Genomic DNA, 23183 nt, shown 5'->3' on the forward strand with positions numbered 1-23183 from the left:
TCCATGGAATGTGAGAATAGTATTTAAGAAAACCATTCATTCACCCCATCCCCTTTTAAGAAAGGGCAGGACTGTCACATGAAATTTTTCTTAAAAGAATGCATTTAGCTCATTTGTCTTTAAAATTAAAATCTAAAACTAAAATGTTTAATTAGTGGTATTTTTAAAATGTCACTCAAAATAAATGCAATCAAATTCCATAATGTCACTAGTTGGGAATAAAAGTAACAAAAGGTTTAAAATGAATAAAAAAGTAAATGAAAGGGGAATGGATTAGAGTGAAAAAGATAAGTTAGAAAAAGTTAGAAAATGGAACAAGAAGTGAAAAAAGAATAGATCTACAACAGGTTATATGGCAAATATTAGAGACATGTATTCTGTCACATTCTTACCTCTGAATTACTAATTAAATAACTACATAGCTCAGAAATTTCTCTCTCAGTGGGACAGCCCTAACAGCCCACAAGAAGAAAAATTTTTCTAGAATGCAGAGATTACTGAAAAAGTAAAAAGAATCTGGCTAGAAATCATTTAAAGAATTCAAAGGGGCCTTAAAGCTACCTAGCCTAAACATGATGTTTTATGGATGCAGAAACTAAATCCAGAAAGTTTAAATGGCTTGCCCAACCCAGCGAGGTAGAGCCAAGATTGAAACACAGATGTACAATTTCCCAAGCCAGTTTTCCACAATGCCAGATTGCCATTTCTTTGTCCTAAACAGTTAATTTAGTAGGCATCCTTCCTGTACTTCTTAAAACCTCTGGCACTTAAATTTATAAAAAGTCAATATACAGATGGAACCTAATATCCTAAAGTGGCATCAACAAGCAAGTGTTATTTTTTGGTTCAACACTTAGCTCTGCCATTATAATTAATATCTGAGTCACATGCACACACACTATACAAGAATTGTATTTCTGAAACAACTATGATTTCTGTCACCCAGAGCATGAAAGTGATACCCACAATCTAGATTGCTTAGTATTGTTTTCTCTTACTTTTAAAAATGGTGAATCTTCCAACATGTCAAGGAACTCAGGGAAGTAATCTCCCACTTCTTCATCAACTGCTCCCACCAAGCTGATCTGTCGCATTGGGCCAGCTCTGTAAGTACCGTGAGAATATGTTCTTTTTACCTGAAGGATACGGATTTAATTAAAGGTTATAAATAAAACAATGTTTGCTATCATTGTGTAACACCAAATTATGCTGTCTGAGAATATTAGAACGTAATGTGAGGTAAGCAAATCAAAACAAAAAGCCTTTAAAAACAGTAAAAAAAAAAAAAAAAAAACTAAAAATAAGGCGTGAAAAAAAAATCCATACCAGAGCAAAATATTTTACCTTCTCTAGCTATTCCTATGCACTGCTTATGAAAACACAGGTAAGATACACAGCATAATTCTAGATAGCAGACTATAACTTCTCCTCATAGTACAGCTTATTATTTGACCTATAAGGCCAATGAAATTTATAGTCAAAAGTTCATATACCTACATTTTCCTAAACGGTTCATATCTTTTTTTTTTTTTAAAGATTTTATTTATTTGACAGAGAGAGATCACAAGTAGACAGAGAGGCAGGCAGAGAGAGAGAGAGGGAAGCAGGCTCCCCGCTGAGCAGAGAGCCTGATGCAGGCCTCTATCCCAGGACCCTGAGATCATGACCTGAGCCGAAGGCAGCGGCTTAACCCACTGAGCCACCCAGGCGCCCACGGTTCATATCTTTTATTGGAATTTCTAAAAGTAGTCTCCCTGAGATGTTATATTTAACCATTACCAGTGGTTTGTATGTCTGAAAGGCTACTAGGAATGATCTTCCCTTCTAGATCATACCATATTAATTAGGATCCAGTTTGCATTTCTGTGGTTAACTATTCTGTGAAAAGCTACTAGAGATTGAGAATCAGGAGTGCTAGGTCCAACTCTATCTTTACTATCTAACAGCTATGTGACCTTCAGATATCACATGAATTCCTTGAATTTTAGTTTCCTTAAGTGGAATGATTTACCTCAGACTTCTGAAGGAAATTTAATAATTACAAAGCTGAAAGCCACCTGTACAATGCTAGCAAATGGGTAGCATTCAAGTATCAACTGAAATAAACCAACCTGCATTTCAAGAATCTTGATACCTGGGGGTATGTGGGTGGCTCAGTGAGTTAAGCATTTGACTCTTTATTTTGTGTCAGGTCGTGATCTCAGGTTCATAAGATCAAGCCCCACATGGGGCTCCACACTGGGTGTGGAGCCTGCTTAAGATTCTCTCCCTCTTCCTCTGCACCTCCCCACCCACTTTTAAAAAATAAAATAAAAGAATCTTGATACCTGAATTCTGGCGAGCACATTTAAAACCTGCAAAGAAATCTATGCCTTTTCATATCCTAATGTTAGGAAACAAGAATCTTTATAAAGCAAAACAACTTCCTTTCATGGGGGACATAGGTGGCTCAGTAAGTTAAGCACCCAACTCTTGATCTTAGCTCAGGTCATCATCTCAGGATCATGAGATTACACCACAGGTGGGCTTCATGCTCAGCAGGAAGTCTACTTGAGATTCTCTCCCTCTCTCTGTCTCTCTGCCCCACTCTATCTTCAAAATAAATAAATAAATAAATCTTAAAAAATAAAGTGCGCTGTAATGTAACTTTTACTTATATGCCATTTAACTCAACTTTCTAGTTTAATAACCCAATACTCAAATAAATATATTCAAAGGAAGTCAGTTGGAATCATTAGTGTTTTAAACATGGCAAATTACATATAACAATGCAATCAAATTAAAACAATATCTATCTCAGTAAAATATACAGATGGCACATATGCAAGTAAAACGAAATCTAAGAATACAGTACACATACCTCTCAGAAAAATATAAAGAGTTCTTGATTCAGGTGACATTTATTAAATACTACGTAACAAATATTCCTTTCACATGGAAAGAAATTAAATCTACAATATCATAAGATAAAAAGTCTCAATTCTTCAAGACTCTTTTACCCAACTATTACAACTCAAGGACAATGGGGTAGGGGAGGAAACAGATAAGGGTTTAAAGAACCTCTAGAGAGCCTGAAATAAATGCCTTAAGACCATGACTCATAAAAGGGTCTCTTCTGACATGTGTTTCTACATTAGGTAGAATTCTCACTAATCTCTAAAATCATAAAGGGTAAGAAACTACAAATTTGAAGGGGGTGGAGTAGCAAGAAGCAAGCATACATAGCATCATAATGACAAGCCTAGACTGAAAAAAGGATTCTTCATTAAAATCTTGGTACCCAAAACAAAAGAATTCCATTATCTAGAAAAACCACCTATCTGAAAAGCCTCACATCCTGATGATACTGGACATGAGATTACTGTATCTTTTTTTTTTTTTTTACTTCAGTAAACATTAATCAAACCATCAGTTTTCTAATGCAGTTTACAAAATTACTAGAAAATACCAAATACCAAATATGTCACTGCTTTAAAACATATCCTACATGCTTCCTAAAAGAAAAATGCATTGTTACAAAGAGTACACATATTTTTCCTCTCAATTTAAATATAGCTCTTTCAAAAGACAACACAGTAAAAGAAATAATATTTATTACTGCAAATGCTTATATTTCAATAGTTCACGTTTAAATAGTGCCTGTTAGAACAGACAGACCAGGGCGCCTGGGTGGCTCAGTGGATTAAGCCACTGCCTTCAGCTCAGGTCATGATCCCAGGGTCCTGGGATGGAGCCCTCCATCGGGCTCTCTGCTCAGCAGGGAGCCTGCTTCCTCCTCTCTCTGCCTGCCTCTCTTCCTGCTTGTGATCTCTCTCTGTCAAATAAATAAATAAAATCTTTAAAAAAAATTTTTTTAATAAATAAAAAAAAGAACAGACCATTTTTAATCTAAATCTCCTCCCTACAGCTCCTTTCCCCACTCTCCCCACCCCCACCAAAACACCTACCAACATCATTACTGCATGTTTATCTTTCCCCTCATACATTCTCTATAAATGTTATAAAGGGAAAGAAAAAACAGGAAATAAGAGACTTCTTGTACCCACTGCCAGTAAGTGCCAATAACAAAATCTCAGAAATTTTGGTTAACAAGAAATGAACTGTTCAATTATGTTTAAACTAAAATCCAAGGAAGTCCTGGATGGATGGCTTAGTCCGTTAAGCCTCTGCCTTCGGCTCAGGTCATGATCCCAGGATCCTGGGTTTGAGCCCTAGCATGGCTACCCCCCGCCCCACAGTGGGAAGTCTGCTTCTCCCTCTGTCCCTTCCCCCACTCAAGCTTATACTCACTCTCTGAAATAAATAAAATCTTTAAAAAATAAACTAAAATCCTATTCATTATTCATTACTTGAAAAGTGATTTTTAAAACAAAAGACCTATGACTCTGAGGTCAGCCTGCTACAAAAAGAGTAAAATAGCTTTTTTGACAGAGAATACAATGCCAAAAATCTGTAAGACTTAAAACTGTTTTATGTATAAAAATTGCTACAACAAAGGAAGAAGCAAATATCATAATAAGTAATTCAAAAAACCATGAAGAATGACTCACTTGAAACAACTTGCTGTTTCCCAAAATATGTTTCCTGAAATCACAGCCCCTGAAAAGAGGATTCTATATAGTCCAGTTAAATTTGGAAAACTCTTCTGTTTGGGAAGTTCACCAGACACACTGACTATTACTGACATTTCTGAGAAGTCTTAGAGTAAACATAACTTATTTGGCTCAGTATTACACAAAGTATTCTGATTTCCAATCTGCTTTTCTCAAGACATCAAAAGTTCCACAGAATAATAGTGAGCGATCTGAAGAATACAAAAAAAGGAGAGTAATCAGAAAAAAAATTGAGGGAAAGAGGGCAGAAGAGACTATTGGTTCAATTCTGCCGGGTGTTTTGAGCGGAGGGGTAAAAAGAGAGGGAAAGTCTTATTTTAAGAAACAGTTCAGCTCCTCACATTCTTATTAGGCATCTAAAATCTAACATAAATGAGTGTGCCACAAGAGGGAGCCATCTCCCATCACATCTGGCCTAGCCTTTCAAATCAAAATGTAACAGGCAGTAACATTTAGTCAACGTTCTATTTCAAAAATATCCATATAACTTCAACTAAAATAGGCACGAAAGTGCTATTATTCATTTTAAAATCAGTACAATAAAGGAAAAAGTCCCCTTTCTCAATCAGAGCATCTGTACCTGCCACAGCATTATTTTGTACAGGTCAGCTCATAAGCATTCAAGGAAGATGTGACAGGCACAAATGGTCAAAATAAGAATGTAGTGCAAAGGTAGCCAATGGTTCAAAGATGGCATATCAAATGATCTTTATTCCCTAGCACAGTGAATGACCCCAGCAAAAAGTTAATTCTTTCTTCATTTTGCAGAGGGGCAAAGCTTAAAAGATCAGATCAGATTTAATAATTGTTTACTATTAAAATATTAGCCACTTAGTCATGAGTTAACACCCTGACCTAAGTTATTTGATACAAACAACTTGGAACCAGGATAAAATAAAAACAAGATTTAGAGTTTGGTGGAAGGGAAAGCATGGTTCGAAGACAATTGCTCCAGTTTTCATATTCTCACAGCTCTAACTGCAGGGCTCAGAGTATATGCTGATTAAATATAGAGCTGACAAGAAAGAAATCTCATTTATTCCTTGACAGACAAAACTCCTGTATTACTTCCCTTTTTTGTTTCCCTGCTATCAAATGAGTATTTGAACAAAATGGAGCTGGTAGTAAAACTAGGACAAATGTGGAGGCTGCAAATGGCCAAAAATTCTTCTCAAGTATGTATGCTCACTTCTCAGCAACATGACTGCATCAGTCCTATCATCCCGAACTGAATGCGGGTTTGGCCATTTCACTTCCTTTAGCCAATGGACATTATTAGCAAACACAGCACAAGCAGAGGCTTGTCACTGGGGATTGCATTCTCTTTGCTCTATGGAACTCTTCTCACAACCATCACGTGTATGAGCCCAGGCTAACCCACTACATGATGAAAGAAATGTGATCACCACTACAGGTGACACTGCACCAAACCACTAGACATACAGCAAGATCTCCCAACTGACCTGCCAACCACCAGACGTGAATGAGATCATCCAGCCCCAGACAAGATAACAAAGACCATAAGAACACTCTAGACAGCCCAAAGAACTGTGAGAAATCACTTTAAGCTATTACGTTTTCAGGGTTTTGTTTTCTACAGCAAAAGAATTGATATAGATAGGTTACAAACTTAAAATAAAAATCCGTGTATAGGTTTCTATTCTCAAAGACTTTTATCATCCAGTTTGAGTGACATTATATCACTAACCTCAAAGCTACAACATTAGAGAAATGACATGACCTATTAACATATAATTTCACATCATTTTAAAATTTTTCAGGCAACTCACAAGGATAAAGATGAAGATGGAAAACATTATTATACAAGTAAAAATAATTCCAGAACCAAAAGAATTCAGACTAGGATGCCCTGATCTTGTCACTGTCATGTGTGTGTCGTCTGTGTGTGTGTTACTCTGCTGTATACATATGTACACACATAGCCACCAAAAAACCTCAAATGTTTTAAGGATAAAAGCTAAACAGGTACAAAAATGAGTTTCTATGACAACTACAGAGTAATTATTACAAACATAAACACTATTACTATAAAGATCATAGAAATGGCTACATCATTTGTCATCTTTTAGTTTCAACATAACTGAGGGCAAACGAATTTTGGTTAAATTTTGATTGCACAGATTTTAATTAGGAAGGGAGGGAAGGAAGAATGGATGGATGAATGGAAGAAAGGAAAGGAGGGAGGGAGGGAGGGAGGGAGGAGGAAAGAAACTAATCTCATGAAGATGGACTTAGTTTGGGTTCTACAAGCCACTAGTAGTCAGGATCACCAGGATGCATTATCAATAGCTGCAGTAACAATTATGTCATCATATACAGTTACCCTGCTGGTGGTATTAATTCTTGGGGTCTGATCTATTTTATTTTTTTAAGATTTTATTTATTTATTTGACAGAGAGTAAGAGAGCACAAGCAGGGGTAACAGTAGAGGGAGAGGGAGAAAAAAGTTCCCTGCTAAGCACGATGTGGGGCTCAATCCCAGGACCCTGGGATCATGACCTGAGTGGAAGGTAGACACTTTACTGTCTGAGCCACTCAGGCGCCCCTTTGGGTCTGATCTAAACTTGGGCATTCATTAACACTGAAATTAATGAGGCTTTATTTACATTTCAAGCTTCAATATATGCAGAGAGTACAATATTAGAATACAAGAAAACTTGGAATATAGATCTTTAACCCACTGAGCCACCCCGGTGCCCCTGGAATATAGATCTTAATTATTAATCTATAATCATTTATTATATTGATATATTATTTATGTAATTGATTATATAATTATTTTATATATAAATACTATATATTAATTAATTATATAATTAATATAAATCATAGATTTTTATCATAAATAAAATGTTTAAGAATTTTATTATAAATAAAAATCTATAGCTATTCAATATATAAATAATACATTATATAATAGTTAATTGTGCAATTAATATAATCATTAATTATTATTAATGACACATTAAAATATATACTGTTTAATCCACTAAAAAATAGTGCTAACTCATTACACAGATTTTTTTAATGCTATTAAGTATATTTTCCAAACTAAGATTAGGTAAAAACAACCAAGGTCAGATGTGCATCCTTTGCTATCAACTCATTCAATAATTTCTTCTCACATGTTTCTAGGTCTTTTGAGTAATGCTTTTCAGACTGGTTTTGACTGGATCAAAGGTTTTTCAGAATATAAAAGGCAGAAAGGGGAATTAAAGGGTAGTTACTGGATTACAAAATTTTAAAATTCAGAACTTCTCTACAGCTCTGCTTTCCTCTGCTTTGTAAAAATCACTCTTTCTCAAATAGAGCAGGTTCTAACCCCTTGAACTTGTTAACACGAAGTCATGACCAAATCATCAGGCTGGAACATGAATTTGGCTTTATTTTCTATAACTTGTCTTTGTTATGGTTGATATTAAGTGAAACTATATTCCAATACTGACTGATACCTCCTTTCCTTGCTCCCCTAGAATACTAATCACAATTAATTCTATTAACATTACGTCAACCAACTGTTTTGGTGAAAACAAATTGACCTAGCAGTTTGTAGGCTAATTCATTTGCCATCACCAAAATGCATAGCTTCACTATGTGATTCTACTAACATGCATGCATGATGCACAGTAATAGCATAGATAAGGGGAAGAAGGATGCTGGAAGAGAAGTAAGGCACAAGACACATTTTCAGTTTCTCGAGATGAGTGTTAATGTCATATTCTAAAAGGTACTCAGAGCTTCTAAGTTTTCAAAAAGAGTGATCAATAAAATGAAGTCCTTAAACACCCAGGAATAAAACTCAAAAGGATGTGTAAGAGCTATAGGATGAAAAAAAAAGTACTTATTATTGAGAGGGGAAAAAAAAGACAAATGAAGAAAAATCCCATGATCACAGACTGGAAGATTCAATATTGTAAAGACACCGATTCTACACAAATTTGAACTACAGCTTCAGTGTAATCCCAATCAATATCCTAAGCAGATTTTTCTGTGGAATCAGAAAAGCTAACTGTAAAGTTTATACAGAAATATAAAGAGCCAAGAAAATCTGGAAGAACAGCAAAACTGATACTTACTCCACTAGATACCATCAAAAGACACTCTTAAGAGTTTTTTCACTCAGAGGACATACTTACAATACATATAGCTGACAAGATTCTCACCCACAAGTCCAACAAACTAATGAGAAAGAAAAGCCAATAGGAAAATGTACAAAAGAGTACACTCAAAGTTGAGTACACTCAACTCATTGGTTTTAGAAAGAGGATATCCAATTGAACAATAATTATAAAAAAAAAAAAGCTTGACTTCCTTAGTCATCAGAGAAATGCAAATTAAAACCACAATGAGATATTACTCCACAGGGACCAGAATAGCTAAAATGAAAAAGACAGACACTAACCAAGATAGCCTGTGGAACAGGGCTGGTGGGAATGTAAATTGGTACAATAACTTTGGAAAACCCGTAGTATCTAGTAAAGCTAAACATGTGCATACTTTTTGATCCTGATATCCCAATCTTATATACATACCCAAAAGAAACCTGCTCAGCGCCCTCTGCCCTTCCTCCCTGCATTTGTTCTCTCTCTGTGTCAAATAAATAAAATCTTAAAAAAAAAAAAAAAATCAGTTTAACAAAAGCTTCAAAAAGTTTATCTTTAAAAAAATTTTTAATTGAAAATGAAAAATAAAGCTATCATATGATGCAGCAATTTCACTTGTGGGTATTAAACCAAAGGAAATGAAATCATTATATTGAACAGATAAATGCACCCCCCCATGTTTACTGCAGGTCCCTTTCCCCCAGGTCCTGGCAGCCACCCATCTGCAGTCTGTTTCTATAGATTACCTATTCTGATTATTTCATGTCAATGAAATCATACAATATGGGAGCTTTTACATCTAGTTTTTCACTCAACATATTTTGAGGGCTCATCCACACCACATGCATCAGCATGTACCCGTATTTCATTCCTTTTATGGCTCAGTAATCTCCCACTATGTCCATATATTATAATTTAGTCAACTCCTTATCTGTATATAATTTATTTGTGCTAATTTTTGATCTTCAGTATTTGCTTAACTCCCTACCCTAAATTAACACACTAAAAATCCTCATTCAGAAGCTAGCCATCACCTATTCAACAAAATGGGAAGTCATAATACTATACTAAGTCAATATAACAACACTCTTTGTATAGCCTGTTAATATTCTAGGAAATATTTCTAACGAATAGCCCTGTGAATTGAGTAATATTATCTTTATTTTGTAGGTGAGGAAACTCAGACTTAAGAGCTTAAGTAGCTGTGTGGTATCACAGCTAGTAAATGGCAAGACAAGGACAAGCTCCCTTCTCTTTCCATCCAGCCCGTATCAGAGCTCATCAAGTTACCCACACTAACCCAGTCACACTACAATGACTATACAGTATTACTACAAATCAAATTTGAAAGAAAGGTTCTCACAGGAAAAGAAAAGCCTCAAGTTATAAACTGATCTGTCTCTAAACCTATGTTTATAAGTTAATCCCTATAATTCACAAAGCATTTTCCCAAATAAAAAAACGCTATAAATGATTTTTAAAAAATCAGTCTCTGGGTGGCTTAGTGGGTTAAAGCCTCTGCCTTTGGCTCAGGTCATGATCCTAGGGTCCTGGGATGGAACCCGCATCGGGCTCTCTGCTCAGTGGGGAGCCTGCTTCCCCTCCTCTCTCTCTGCCTGCCTGCCTCTCTGCCTGCTTGTGATCTCTGTCAAATAAATAAATAAAATCCTAAAAAAAAAAAAAAAATCAGTCTCTGGAGGGATACCACAAATTAGATTAAGAGATAGGACTTTTCCTGGGAATGACTCAAGAAATCAGAAATAAAAGTAAGTATGTGTGCATGTGACTGGATATCCAGACTATCATTTAAGATGGAGACTATAACTTAAACATATATCAAAAAAAGAAATGTACTCAGAGTAAGTAAAACAGTTCCGGATGAAGATTAAGGATATTGTGTTCTACTCCTGGTACTGCTGCCAACCTTAAAATAGTTACTTCTATCTATGTTTGTTTGCTTATCTGTAAAGTGAGAAAGGTTAGGACAGATGATCACTAAGACCTCTTTGAGACTTCTTTACTTTTTTCCCTCCTTCCAAACTAGAATGATGCCGATTATTACTTAGGAAACTGGGAACTTTAGCACCCATAAATATGAAAACTGGCTGATCTCCTGGCCTAAGCCGTCCCTGATCTGAGAGCGGTAACAAATGGCAATGGCCTTTTAGATGAGTCCACATTCGCTTTCAAGAGCCAACCAACTTGATTCTGCCTCTGCTTCCTAAAATAATATACATTCTACGCCAAAGAGAAGGGTAGGAAAAGGAAGTTAGCTCAATAAATGCACTGCTACGCTAATCTCCTCACATAAATATAGAATTAACGGATTCCTTTGTACCACAATATATTTAACAGCTAACATTTACTCAGCACCCACTATCTGACACATCCAGTGTTAAGCAATTTTAAGACATATAGCAAGAAGACAACTTTAGGTGATTTTTGGGTAAGAGAACTGCTTATGTGGAAAATATATGGCTAAATTCATCTCACTCCTTCTATTTCCAAAATAAGTATTTGCAAGAAAGGACAGCAGAATCTTATTTCATTAATTATCTTTAAGAAAAAAAGATTAAGCAGACTCTGAAATTTAAACTCTTATGATCACATCAAGAAGGTAATTTATTCTTAATAATCACAAGAGTTGTCATTACATCCTTACCTTTTTATTTCAAACCTGTAGCAAAATAAAAAACTGAAACTTGTCTTAAACATGTAAGCTTTAAACAAAACAAAACTAAAAACCTCTTACCTGAGCATGAAAATTGGACATAGTCGTCGTTTCTATATCTTTCTTTCCTAATATCTCCATTTTCACTGGCGAATTGGGAAAATTAAATGAAAAGTAGTCTAAAAAGTCAGGTAAGTAAGTAGCTGCCCCATGAACAATACCCATTACATAGAAAGCTGCAGAGTTTTCATTTTCACTGAACACTAGATCCACAAACTCTTCTGCAAACCTCTTCATCTCCACAGGAGACAGGTGGGAGAGTTCATTACTGTAGGCATGGATAACGCTTGCACCTCCATTGGGCTGGTGCTCAATATGAATGAGCTGCTTGAACTCCAAAGTGTCCAACCTTTTGAGGTTATTCTGAACCCGTGGCTCCTTTAATGAGACAAATGGAAACTCACTATTCTCAGGAATTTTGGACTCATAATTCTTGCTATCCAAACTCTTTCCACTGTAATCCTTTATATTATCATTTAGGATGCCTTTGGCTTCTTGATCTTCAACATCAGATAGCAATCCTGAGCAGATGGTTTGAATAGATTTGCTATACATTTTTGGACGCTTCCGCTTTTCATTCTCTTTATGTTTCTTTTTCTTTTTCTTCTTTACTTTTTTAATTTGTAAGTCGTCGGCATTTGTTTTTGGTTTCTCCTTCCCACCTGCTGGAAAAAATTTCTTTAAAGTCTCTGTATTTTAGTTACTTAAAAAATCATGCTTAAGGAACTGTCTTACAATAAATAAGCAGTTTACTCAGATTTCGGTTTATATTTAGGACTTGTTTCACAAAGTACTGATAATCATAATTTAGTCTCTCTCCCTCTTTCTACACACACACATACACACACACACACACACACACACACAAACGAACACGAAGGCCTAGGACAAACTTATACCTATAGTGTGCAGTACCATTCTGACATGTAGCAGATTCTCAGTCACTGTTTACTAAAGTAATAAATGGAAGTTTTAGAAAGCATTATCTTCACATTTAAATGCAGAAAATAAAAAATGGGAAGGTAAACAGAGGTCAATATGGATAACAACCTCCAGATGTTTCCCACTGATATATAGCATCATTTTTACTCATCTAAGTTCTTCAAAATTATATGTGTCAAGACTTGTAAACCATAAAGGGAGAAAGCGACTTGCATAGTAGAAAAGCAACAAATGCAGCAATTCCTTGGCTTTTTACTGTATTTCCTCAGTAAATTACTCTCACATCTAAAATGGGCTATTGTAGAGGTCCACTGGAGTCTGCACAGCTCCTGATGAAAACCCAGTAAGGCACCATAAAGAAGATGACAGAATTACAACAATTTCTCATGTCCTAGGCATAAATTATACCATGTACTAGTAAAGAGATAAATATAAAAGTAAAAGATTTGGGGCATTATAAGCATATATATTTTTTCTTTTTTTAAAAGATTTTATTTATTTATTTGAGACAGAGAATGAGAGAGAGAGCATGAGAGGGGAGAGGTCAGAGAGAGAAGCACACTCCCCGCCGAGCAGGGAGCCTAATGTGGGACTTGATCCCAGGACTCCAGGATCATGACCTGAGCCGAAGACAGTTGCTTAACCAACTGAGCCACCCAGGCGCCCATAAGCTTATATATTAATAAGCTTCTGTAACTGAAGTCAAGTACCCAGAAATTTAGAATTCCAAAAAATAAAAGAATCATCCATGGAGTCTATACAGCTACATATAAACATGTAACATTATCATGATATATTTCTGTACGGTAAGAAAAAAGGAGAAAGTAAACATCTTCACAAGAAAATATTATGCTTCCTAAGATAATATGAGAAAGCCAATAAGGTAAGACTTAAGAAAAGAAGGCATTCAGTGTTTCTACCTGTTATTTCACTTTTATAGACAACCCTGTTATGAATTAAATTTTCTCAATCTCCTTAACTAAATTTTTCTATATTCACATGTCTTTTATTCATGTCTCCAGTGAGTGAGATGTCCTGCCTACTGTTCAAAGTAAGTCCTTCCCACCAAATCCAAAAGCCCTTACAAAAATAGTTCCCTCTCCTCTTATGACAAAACTTTTCATAAAGAACCATCTATTTCAAGTGCCTTCCGTTTATTACTTTATCACTCTTATCCCTTAAATTCTAGGTCTGCATCCAGTCTACTCAAATTTACTTTCCCAGAACGTTCAAATGTCAAATCCAGTGATATTCTTTCAGTCACTCTTCCTGATCTCTCCAAGGTTTAACAATAATCCAGTTCATCCTTGACTTTTTAACTTCCTTACTACGTTTTGGTCTAACAGCTTCATGACCAGCATCCTGAATGCTGAAGCCTTATCAATCTTCCTATAAATTTTATATATTCTTTGATCATACTCATCCACTGAGTAAACTTCTTTCAAGGGTTCTCTATACTTAGCACATAAAATATAACCACCCCAGGATGGAATCCCAAGACAATACTCTCAAGCACTTCATTCACTGCTCAATCTGCACTACTTACAATTTCTTATAAAACACTTAGTCCTTCCTGCCTTATCTCTCTACTACTTGCAAAGGCATTTCCTCTCCCTAAAATACCCTTGTCAAGAACTCTTTCTTACCCATTCCTTAGAAATAACTCGTATCACTTCCTTCATTTTTCTTTCCCTCAATTCTCTAGTAGGAACTGGAATCACTTTATTCTAAATTCATATAAAGTCATTTTTTTTTCACTCAGAGGATACCTCTGTATCAGATGTCCTTGCACATACTGTATGAGTGAAACAAGTAATTTTTATAGGAATTCAGAGTGAAGTGATACTTTTCCCCCGTCACAGTAATCATCACAGCATTTAATACATCGTTACAGATAAATATTTAATGAATCCATGAATGAGAAGATTTCTCTCACCAACAAGCTAACTGAGGTTTATGGAATTTTTCCTTGTCTCCCTTTCAGTCAAAGCTTTCCACAATATAAATGCCACTAAATCCTAATCTTGGAAACAATAAACATAAAAATGCTCTCAAGCTGGGACACCTGGATGGCTCCAGCTGTCGAATATCAGACTCTTAGTTTCAGCTCAGGTTGTGGTATCAGGGTGGTGAGATCAAGCCCTGCAACAGGCTCCAAGCTCAAGCTTGTGTGCACACACACACTCTCTCTTTAATAAATAAATACTAAAAAACAAAAAAATTCTCGGGGCGCCTGGGTGGCTCAGTGGGGTAAAGCCTCTCTGCCTTCAGCTCTGGTCTCAAGGTCCTGGGATCAAGCCTCCCATCTGGCTCTCTGCTTAGCAGGGAGCCTGCTTCCTCCCTCTCTCTCTGCCTGCCTCTTTGCCTACTTGTGATCTCTGTTTGTCATATAAATAAATAAAATATTTAATAAATAAGTAAATAAATAAAATTATCTCAACTTGACGGCAATTCTAAAAGGGGGAAGTTTAATGTGAACAGTAAATCATCACTTTCTAAAAATTCACAAATATGCCATGAAGACTAACCTGGTATAATCATGAAAAGCAAAACTAAAACCTTTCAACTTTATTGATTAGACATATTTGTAAAGTCACAAAATTCTCTGAAGAGTCTACTTAGATTTGACGGAGCGAGAGGGATTACAAGTAGGCAGAGAGGCAGGCAGAGAGAGAGGGGAAAGCAGGCTCCCTGCCAAAAAGAGAGCCTGATGCGGGGCTTGATCTAGGACCCCAAGATCATGACCCAAACTGAAGGCAGAGGCTTAACCCACTGAGCCACCCACGTGCCCCTGAAGTAAGTAAATATATTAACAAATTCATACTTGCTACCTAGGATGAACTATCAAAACATTAGATTCAGGTTAATATCTTAAGAACAAAATCAGTAATAAAAAAATTAAAATAGGGAGGTAATCAGAATAAAAAACAAGACGTTTTATATGTAAACAAAATCTAAATGTGTCAAGGAAAAAAGACAGCAATGAATTAAAAAAACAGAACTTAAAGGTTAAAAGGCCTAAATATAATAACTAAATTGAAAATACATGTAAAATGGGACGCCTCGGTGGCTTAGTCGGTTAAGCGACTGCCTTCGGCTCAGGTCACTATCCCAGGGTCCTGGGATGGAGCCCCATATTGGGCTCCCTGCTCAGTGGAGAGCCTGCTTCTCCCACTCCCTCTGCCTGCCCTTCTGCCTACTTATGCTCTCTCGTTCTGTCTCTCTGTCAAATAAATAAATAAAACCTTAAAATGAAAAAAAAAAAACCCATATAAAATTACGCATTAAGTGGACTGCCAAAATAAACAATTTCATTTGAATGAGAATATAAGCTCAACATCCTATTCCTTTTATGCCTAACACATGTTTAAAAAGTAAAATAGAAAACATCCAGTCATAAGGATATATGTTACTTTGAAATGAAATAGGTACAACAGGAGAGGGATGAAAATAGCAATAGTATTAAATAGTCAGATGAAAAAATGCAAAATAGCAAAAAATCAGTTAAGAGAGTCTCATTTTGAGCCTTAAGGAATTAAATTCCCAAGACAAGCTACTCTGTAATTAAATACTAAACTAAGCACAAGATGCAGAAGAAAGTTAAAGTAACATGCCTGAGACTGCTAATCTTAGAAAGGCCTGCTTGCAAGGTTGGCCCCTGGCTGGCATCTGAGAAACTTGTTCTTTGGGAATGTTCCCACAATTCCCTGTTAAGAGTGGCTCACTATACCTAAACTTTTTGTGTAAGCAATATGTATTATATTGAACATATCTTCCTTCTGAGAGCCTGGAATTTTTATACATGCTGGACAGAAGATGCCTGTGTAATCAACCTCCAATAGAAATCTTGGGTATCAAGTCTCTAATGAACTTCCTGGCAGACAACATTTCACATGTGTTGGCACAATTCAGTACTCGAAAAATTAAGTGTATCTTGTGTGATTCCGCTCGGACAGTACTTTTGGAAGCTTGTGCCTGGTTCCCTCCAGACATCCCCCCGTGTGCCTTTTCTCTCTACAGATTTTACTTTATATCCTCCACTACAGTAATTCATAGCCATGAGGACATCTCATCTATATGCAGTCCTATGAATCGTCTTAGTGAATCACCAAACCTATAGGTAGTCTCCAGGACCTCTGATGGACACAGGTAAAATATACTCTTTACCTTTAAACCAAACTGTCTAGCATTCACTACAGATTTTTAAAGTTTTATATAATCTGTCATTCATTTCCTGTCTTAGAATGACATATGAAATGCAGTAGTTACATAGTGACAAAATTTTAAAATACTTTAAGGAGAAACAAAAATGAAATAATTTAAGGAAATTAGATAATTTTGAGTATCAATGTTCTTCTCTTCCACTAAAAAGTTTTTTTTTTTTTTAAGATTTTATTTATTCATTTGACAGAGAGAGAGAGAGAGAGAGAGCGAAACAGGGAACGCAAGGAGAAGGAGTGGGAGAAGCAGGCTTCCCGCTGAGCAGGGAGATAGATGCAGGAGTTGATCCCAGGACCCTAGGATTATGACCTGAGCTGAATGAAGGCAGATGCTTAACAACTGAGACACCCAGGTGACCCTAAAAAGTATTTAAAGTACACCTTTCTCTATATCTTGTAATTCTTCAAATCAGAGCATATCTTATTAAAAGGATCCTAATAACCACCCATAAAAGAAAGATGGGTTCTTAGTACTTTGGACCCTAAAGGTATAAGGTTGATAGGGGATCCTTCCTCCACAGATCCATGGATCTATGCACACAGTGCACCCCACACAAATACACATACACATACACACAGCACCACAGACACATAAATACAAAGCAAGGCAAAGAGAGATTCAGCTACAGAGAAAGGTGCACACACATAGCTAGAGAAAAAAAGCCCCTCTTTTTCACACACACAGAAACAGAAACAAAAATAGTATATGTTGTTAATGGCTAATTATACAAAAAAAAAAGTTTAAAATAAAATCACAAATTTACTGGCATTTATTTCCACCACCAGCCTTAGTATACATTTAGTGTTAATAGAAAAAATAAAGGCTGTCCAGAAAAACTGGTTCTGATTTCATATCTAATATAAGAACTAATATTTATATATAACTCCATTATCATACATAGAAAAAAAAGGAGTAATTAGCTTAGCTATTTTCAACCTCTGGTCTTTCGGGAATGACTTTGCTTTTTTTTGCACAGCAATTATTTTCACTCTTCCTAACAAGAATTACCTACCTGTGACCTTTGGTATACTACCAATAATCTTGGATATTGGCTTCTTCCAACCCTCATGCCTGCTGCTCACCAGCAAGCTTCTGTGATATACTATAATGATAAAACTTACCCTCAAAAATACTATAAGCTGGGACGCCTGGGTGGCTCAGTTGGTTAAGCGGCTGCCTTCGGCTCAGGTCATGATCCCAACATCCTGGGATCAAGTCCCACATCGGGCTCCTTGCTCGGCAGGGAGCCTGCTTCTCCCTCTGCCTCTGCCTGCCTCTCTGTCTGCCTGTGCTCTATCGCTCTCTCTCCCTCTATCCCTGACAAATAAATAAAATCTTTAAAAAAAAAATACTATAATCATAACATTTCTGTTCTTATCACTTTTCACAACATAAAAATGGCTAGAGGATATAAGTATGCTCAGAAAAAGTAGTTGGCAGACATTAACTATAAAAGGATGAGCTGAATAAGCTTATGTGTTAAATTCATTTGTTCCTTTAGACTATTTCTCATAAAGCAAGTAATCCTATTTCATCAGTGAAAAACATTTATAGGATTTCTGCATTAATAAAAACTTTCTGGGGAGACTAAGTGGCTAGTCAGTTAAGCAGCTGCCTTTAGCTCAAGTCATGATCCCAGGGCCCTGCGATCCAGCCCCGAATTGGACTCCTTGCTCAATAGGGGTCTGCTTCTCCCTCTCCCTCTGTGCTCTCTCTGACTCTCTCTCAGATAAATAAATAACCTTTTTGGCATGTATATAATTATGTACGTTTCTCTAGTCATACTCAGTTTGATGCAGTTTTTGATGAAAACCTGAAGGAAATGAGACTGGTGTAAAGTAAGAATTAGCATCTATTTTAGATGCTCAAGTGCTGTCATCAAACAATCAATGCCCGAGTAGCCACAGCTTGCAACATTAGCATTATCACAGAAGGAGAAAATTATAAAGACAAAATAAGGGTTGAAAGTCATGAAGGAAAAAGGGGGACATAGTAGTAACCGCACACCACCCCTACCATATTGATTCTGTTATTGTTGCACGAGACCAATAATAAAGAAGGCCCTTCCCTGTTCATAAACTAGCAGAGCTAATTGTTTTTACTGGATAATAATAATAGCTAACACTTACTGGCTGCTTACAATGGGACAGGCACTATTTTCCAAACGAAACATGTTTTATTAATTTAATTATTTTTATCTTACCCAGGTAGGAGATAATTTTGTGCTGTTTGCAATCACAGGAGTTAATCTTTCATACATGTTTACAAAAAAAAAATTCATAGCCACTTATTGAATTATCTGTGGACCAAACACATTACTTGGAACTTCCACCATACTTTACACCTCTTTTAATCTTCACAATGCTGTAAAGCAGTAATTAAATTATTATTTATCTCTGTTTTACAGTAAATTCATCTTCCCCTGGTCATCTTAGAGGTCACTAATTCATTTCCAAAACTACCTCATTTTCCTCCCTTTATCATCACTGGGTTTTCCGTTTAGCTCAAAGTATCTCCTACATTCTTCAACTACTTAGAAGTCAAGGTTACTATTGCTATTACTAAAAAAAAAATCTCCATTTTCTGAGGCTATTTAAAATTTTATTTGTATATGTAATCTCTAGATTCACATATTTCACATAAATGGTATGTAAGGAATCCAACATTCAACCAAGCGACAAGAATGTTCATCACTGTACATTCCACTGGATAAGAAAATAGCTATCTGACTAAACCAGTAAAAAATGACTATTTGACTAAACCAACAGGGTAAAGTTAAGTAAACACTTCAAGCATGAATTAGCTGCTGTACAACACTAGGGTGGTTAGATTTGATTCCTGCCTCAAAGTCTTACGATCTCATTAGAGAATATAACAAAAACACATTGTCAAAAGAAATAGAATAAAAGGACCATGCACCTAACTAAGTCATCATCTTAAGCTCTGACTACTTCTTCCAAGGTCAAAAGAATTTTATAAAGTATAAAGTTCTGACAAGTAGAAAACAGAGCTTAAAAAAAGTGTGACCAAGAAACAAGACAAAGAATGAAATGAAAATACAGAATCTAGTATTGTTTCTTAAATAACATAAATTTTAACCAGTTATTTCATTACACATATGATACTGCAGCCTTTTCTTCTTAATGTAGAGATAATGGTTTATTAACACATAAATTCAGTGTCAAATTAATCAAAGTCACTGTGTTCTGATCTACAAATTCTCAACTTAATAGGGTCAGATAATGAATTTGTTAGCTGTCTAGCAACCAAAGTGCCACTGACTCTTCTGTTACCAGAGTGAATTTATAACTGTCCTTACTTTGTATTTCTCCCATACATATTCCCTGAAAAAGTTCAGATTTATTGGTAGGATTTGTATTATAATCCAGCCACCCCCCACCATGCATAAACAGCAACTGAAAACAAATGTAACAACAGAGAAAAAACAGCAAACAAAAAGAGGGTGTTCTTTAAGCCTGCAAAAAACTCACAGTAAAACAGTGTACCTTCTAATTCAGCTCAGAGTAAAACGTTCCCTCTGATACCAGACTATGGTATGGTGATTACAGTCAAGCATTTTTAAGCTCACTTCTTCTATCATTCCTACCATATTAAAACTGTTTTAGCCTTTTTAGATCTAAATATGGATAAAGACTAGTAAGGCAAACACAGAATTAGATGACCTATATTAAAGGAACCTAAAAGCCTAACTTTTCTGCTTTTTCATAACTCACTAATTAAATATACTAAAGACATTATTACACAGATTAGAACGCCCCCCTATTACAGATCTTTCCATATTCTTACAATTAAAGTTTACTGTCAGCAAAATTCAGTGACAAACATTTCTTATTTGAATCACTAAGCCAGTAAGTAAACTGAGGAATATAATATAGTACAACTAAAATCACTGAATATAAACTTACTTTTCAGCAAAATTTTTACTTCTCCATTTTCTTTCTTAATCTCATTCATTACTTTATGCTTTTTCTTCTCTCTCTCTTTTTCCTTATCTCGCTCTTTAATTTTGTCTTTGATTTTATCTGAAAGACAAAACAAAGAAAATATTTAAAACCACTTTATAATTTTTCCCCAAGAACTACAGTGCAATTTCTAGAATACACCATGAAAAATCAAAATTTAAAACAAACATGCCTTTTGTTCTACCTCTCAGGTCTGGGAAAAGATTTCCAAATTTCCTGTCATGTATTAACATAAAACATATATACATCATAAACTATCAAAATTGATCATTATACATTTCATTCTTGAGATTATTCTTTAATTCATGTCAACCACAATATTAAACTAACTTCAGGTCACGTAAAATAACTAACTTCAATCCAGACAGTAAACTACAATGGATAAAATGCTAGCTTTGAAACTGGCCATTATCTGGATTAATATCCTAACAGTGGAAAAATTACTCAGTGGCAGTGTCTTAACCTATAAAATGGTAGTCATTATCTTTCTCACAGGTTACCATTAGGATTAAATGAAAAAATATATAAAATGACTACCCAGAGCCTGGTAAACGTAAGACTAGATGTTAGTTCCCTTATCCTTACTCCTTTTAAAAAGGATATGACTGATCTGGCTAGCTGGTGATAGCACACTGAGTGTGGTACATAAACAATGAATCTTGGAACACTGAAAAAAATTTTTTAAATAAATAAATAAATAAATAAATACAGTAAAATAAAAGGCTTAAGAACTCTAGGAATCACTGATTTGCATTCTAAAAATTTAAATTTGAGCTTATAAGATTATTTCATATCCAATTCTTGTTCATCAAGCTACTATGTACACAGCAAAACAGAAGATGTAGAGAATTTCAAAATAGTAATGTAGCCTTTGCCCTCAAAAAAAAAAAGCTTAAAATTGATTACAAAGTCATAACTGAAACACATAAAAAGTATAAAATATCTTATAATGTGACAGATTATATAGTATATATGCATACTGCCGAATTTCTTAAAATCCTTCCTTACTTTCTTTTTTTTTTTTTTAAGTTTTATTTATTTATTTGACAGAGAGTCAGACAGAGAGAGAAGAGGAAGCAGGCTCCCTGCAGAGCAGAGAGGCTGATGCAGGGCTCTATCCCAGGACCCTGGGACCATGACCTGAACCAAAGGCAGAGGCTTTAATCCACTGAGCCACCCAGGTGCCCCCTTACTTTCCTTTCTATAAATACTACCCAAATTCAAGTCCTATATCACCTCATATTAGATTACCATCTAGATCAGTATTGCCCAGTAGAAATATAATGCTTATCAGATATGTGAATTTGAATTTTCTAGGAGTCGCATTGGAAACAAAACCAAACAGGTGACATTAAGACTAATAATAAATTTTATTTAACCAACAGATCTAATAATTGTCATTTCAAAATAAAGCCAACATTAACAAATTATTAATGAGACATTTTACATTGTTTTTCACAATAAGACTTCAAAATCCAGTATATACTTTAACAGCACATCTCCATTCAAAGTGTTCAAGAGTCACATGACACTAGTGGCTACCATACTGAACAAATCAGGTTTAACTACTTAAACAGATAATTCTCAAAAAATTAAGTCATTACTTAATAAACATTTTAAAACTTATACTCATTAATAATAAAAAAATACAAATTCAAATAAGATACTTTACCTACCAAACTGACAAAGTGCTTTTTTAAAAGTGGTAATACTCAATGCAGAAGAAAGGATAGTTGATGGCAGAGCAAACGAAAACAGGGACAGACTGATTTAACAAATATGCATTGCTAAGTATAAGCAAAGGGTTCGGGATATAGAAGTGAATAAACAGGAAGTCTGTTCATATATAACTTAAATTCTAGAAATAGATTAAGCTGTTCTCATGCTTCAGACTAGTTTGCTGTTCTTCCTTATTGATATCTAAAGTCCTTGAAATCCTGTCACAGGCTGTCATCCAGCCATAAAGTGTTACTGCAAATAGCTGGAGCTTAGACACATATATAAGTTAATATTTCCTAAGTAAACATACATTTTTTAATGAACTATTTACATATCCTTTAAAAATCACAACTGAAGAAAACAGTTACCTATCTCCACATTTCTTTTCCCAATCATCCCTATTAACTTTATTAATTTTAAAGTGTTATTTCAGTAATTACTGAACTTTTTTAAGTTTATTAAGACATAATATAAACACAGAAAAAAAATGTAAGTATACAGCTTAATTTTTACAAAAATGAACAAACAACACCCAGGCGCCTAGATGGCTTAGTGGGTTAAGCCTCTGCCTTCCGCTCAGGTCATGATCCCCAGGTTCTGCAATCAGCCCGGATCCAATCAGCCCCTGATCAGCCCCGGATCAAAGCCCGCATCCAGCTCTCTGCTCAGCAGGGAGCCTGCTTCCCCCTCTCTCTCTTCCTGCCTCTCTGCCTACTTGTGGTCTCTCTCTGTCAAATAAATAAATAAAATCTTTAAAAAAACACAAATGAACAGCACCTTGCGACCCCTCTTGTCTTCCCTTCCAGTCTTTATGCAGCATCCCTAAGGGTAACTACAATCCTGACTTCTA

At 35.5% G+C, this 23183-nt stretch overlaps 1 protein-coding gene across 2 annotated transcripts in view; it reads right to left on the reverse strand.

Moving 5' to 3' along the window:
- The window catches only part of RSBN1L (round spermatid basic protein 1 like), a 65613-nt gene that overhangs the window by 6754 nt on the left and 35676 nt on the right, over window positions 1-23183 (reverse strand). Inside the window, exons 2-4 of one of the 2 annotated variants that reach the window (XM_059396969.1) lie at window positions 20558-20674; window positions 11490-12130; window positions 999-1136 (exon numbers count right to left, since the gene is read on the reverse strand). In XM_059396969.1, the coding sequence (XP_059252952.1) occupies window positions 999-1136; window positions 11490-12130; window positions 20558-20674 (896 nt within the window). Of the gene's footprint in view, window positions 1-998; window positions 1137-11489; window positions 12134-20557; window positions 20675-23183 lie in introns of both variants that reach the window. The other variant, XM_059396968.1, reaches the window with a different exon arrangement.

Source organism: Mustela nigripes, chromosome 4 (genome assembly GCF_022355385.1).
Source record: "Mustela nigripes isolate SB6536 chromosome 4, MUSNIG.SB6536, whole genome shotgun sequence".
NCBI lineage: Eukaryota > Metazoa > Chordata > Mammalia > Carnivora > Mustelidae > Mustela > Mustela nigripes.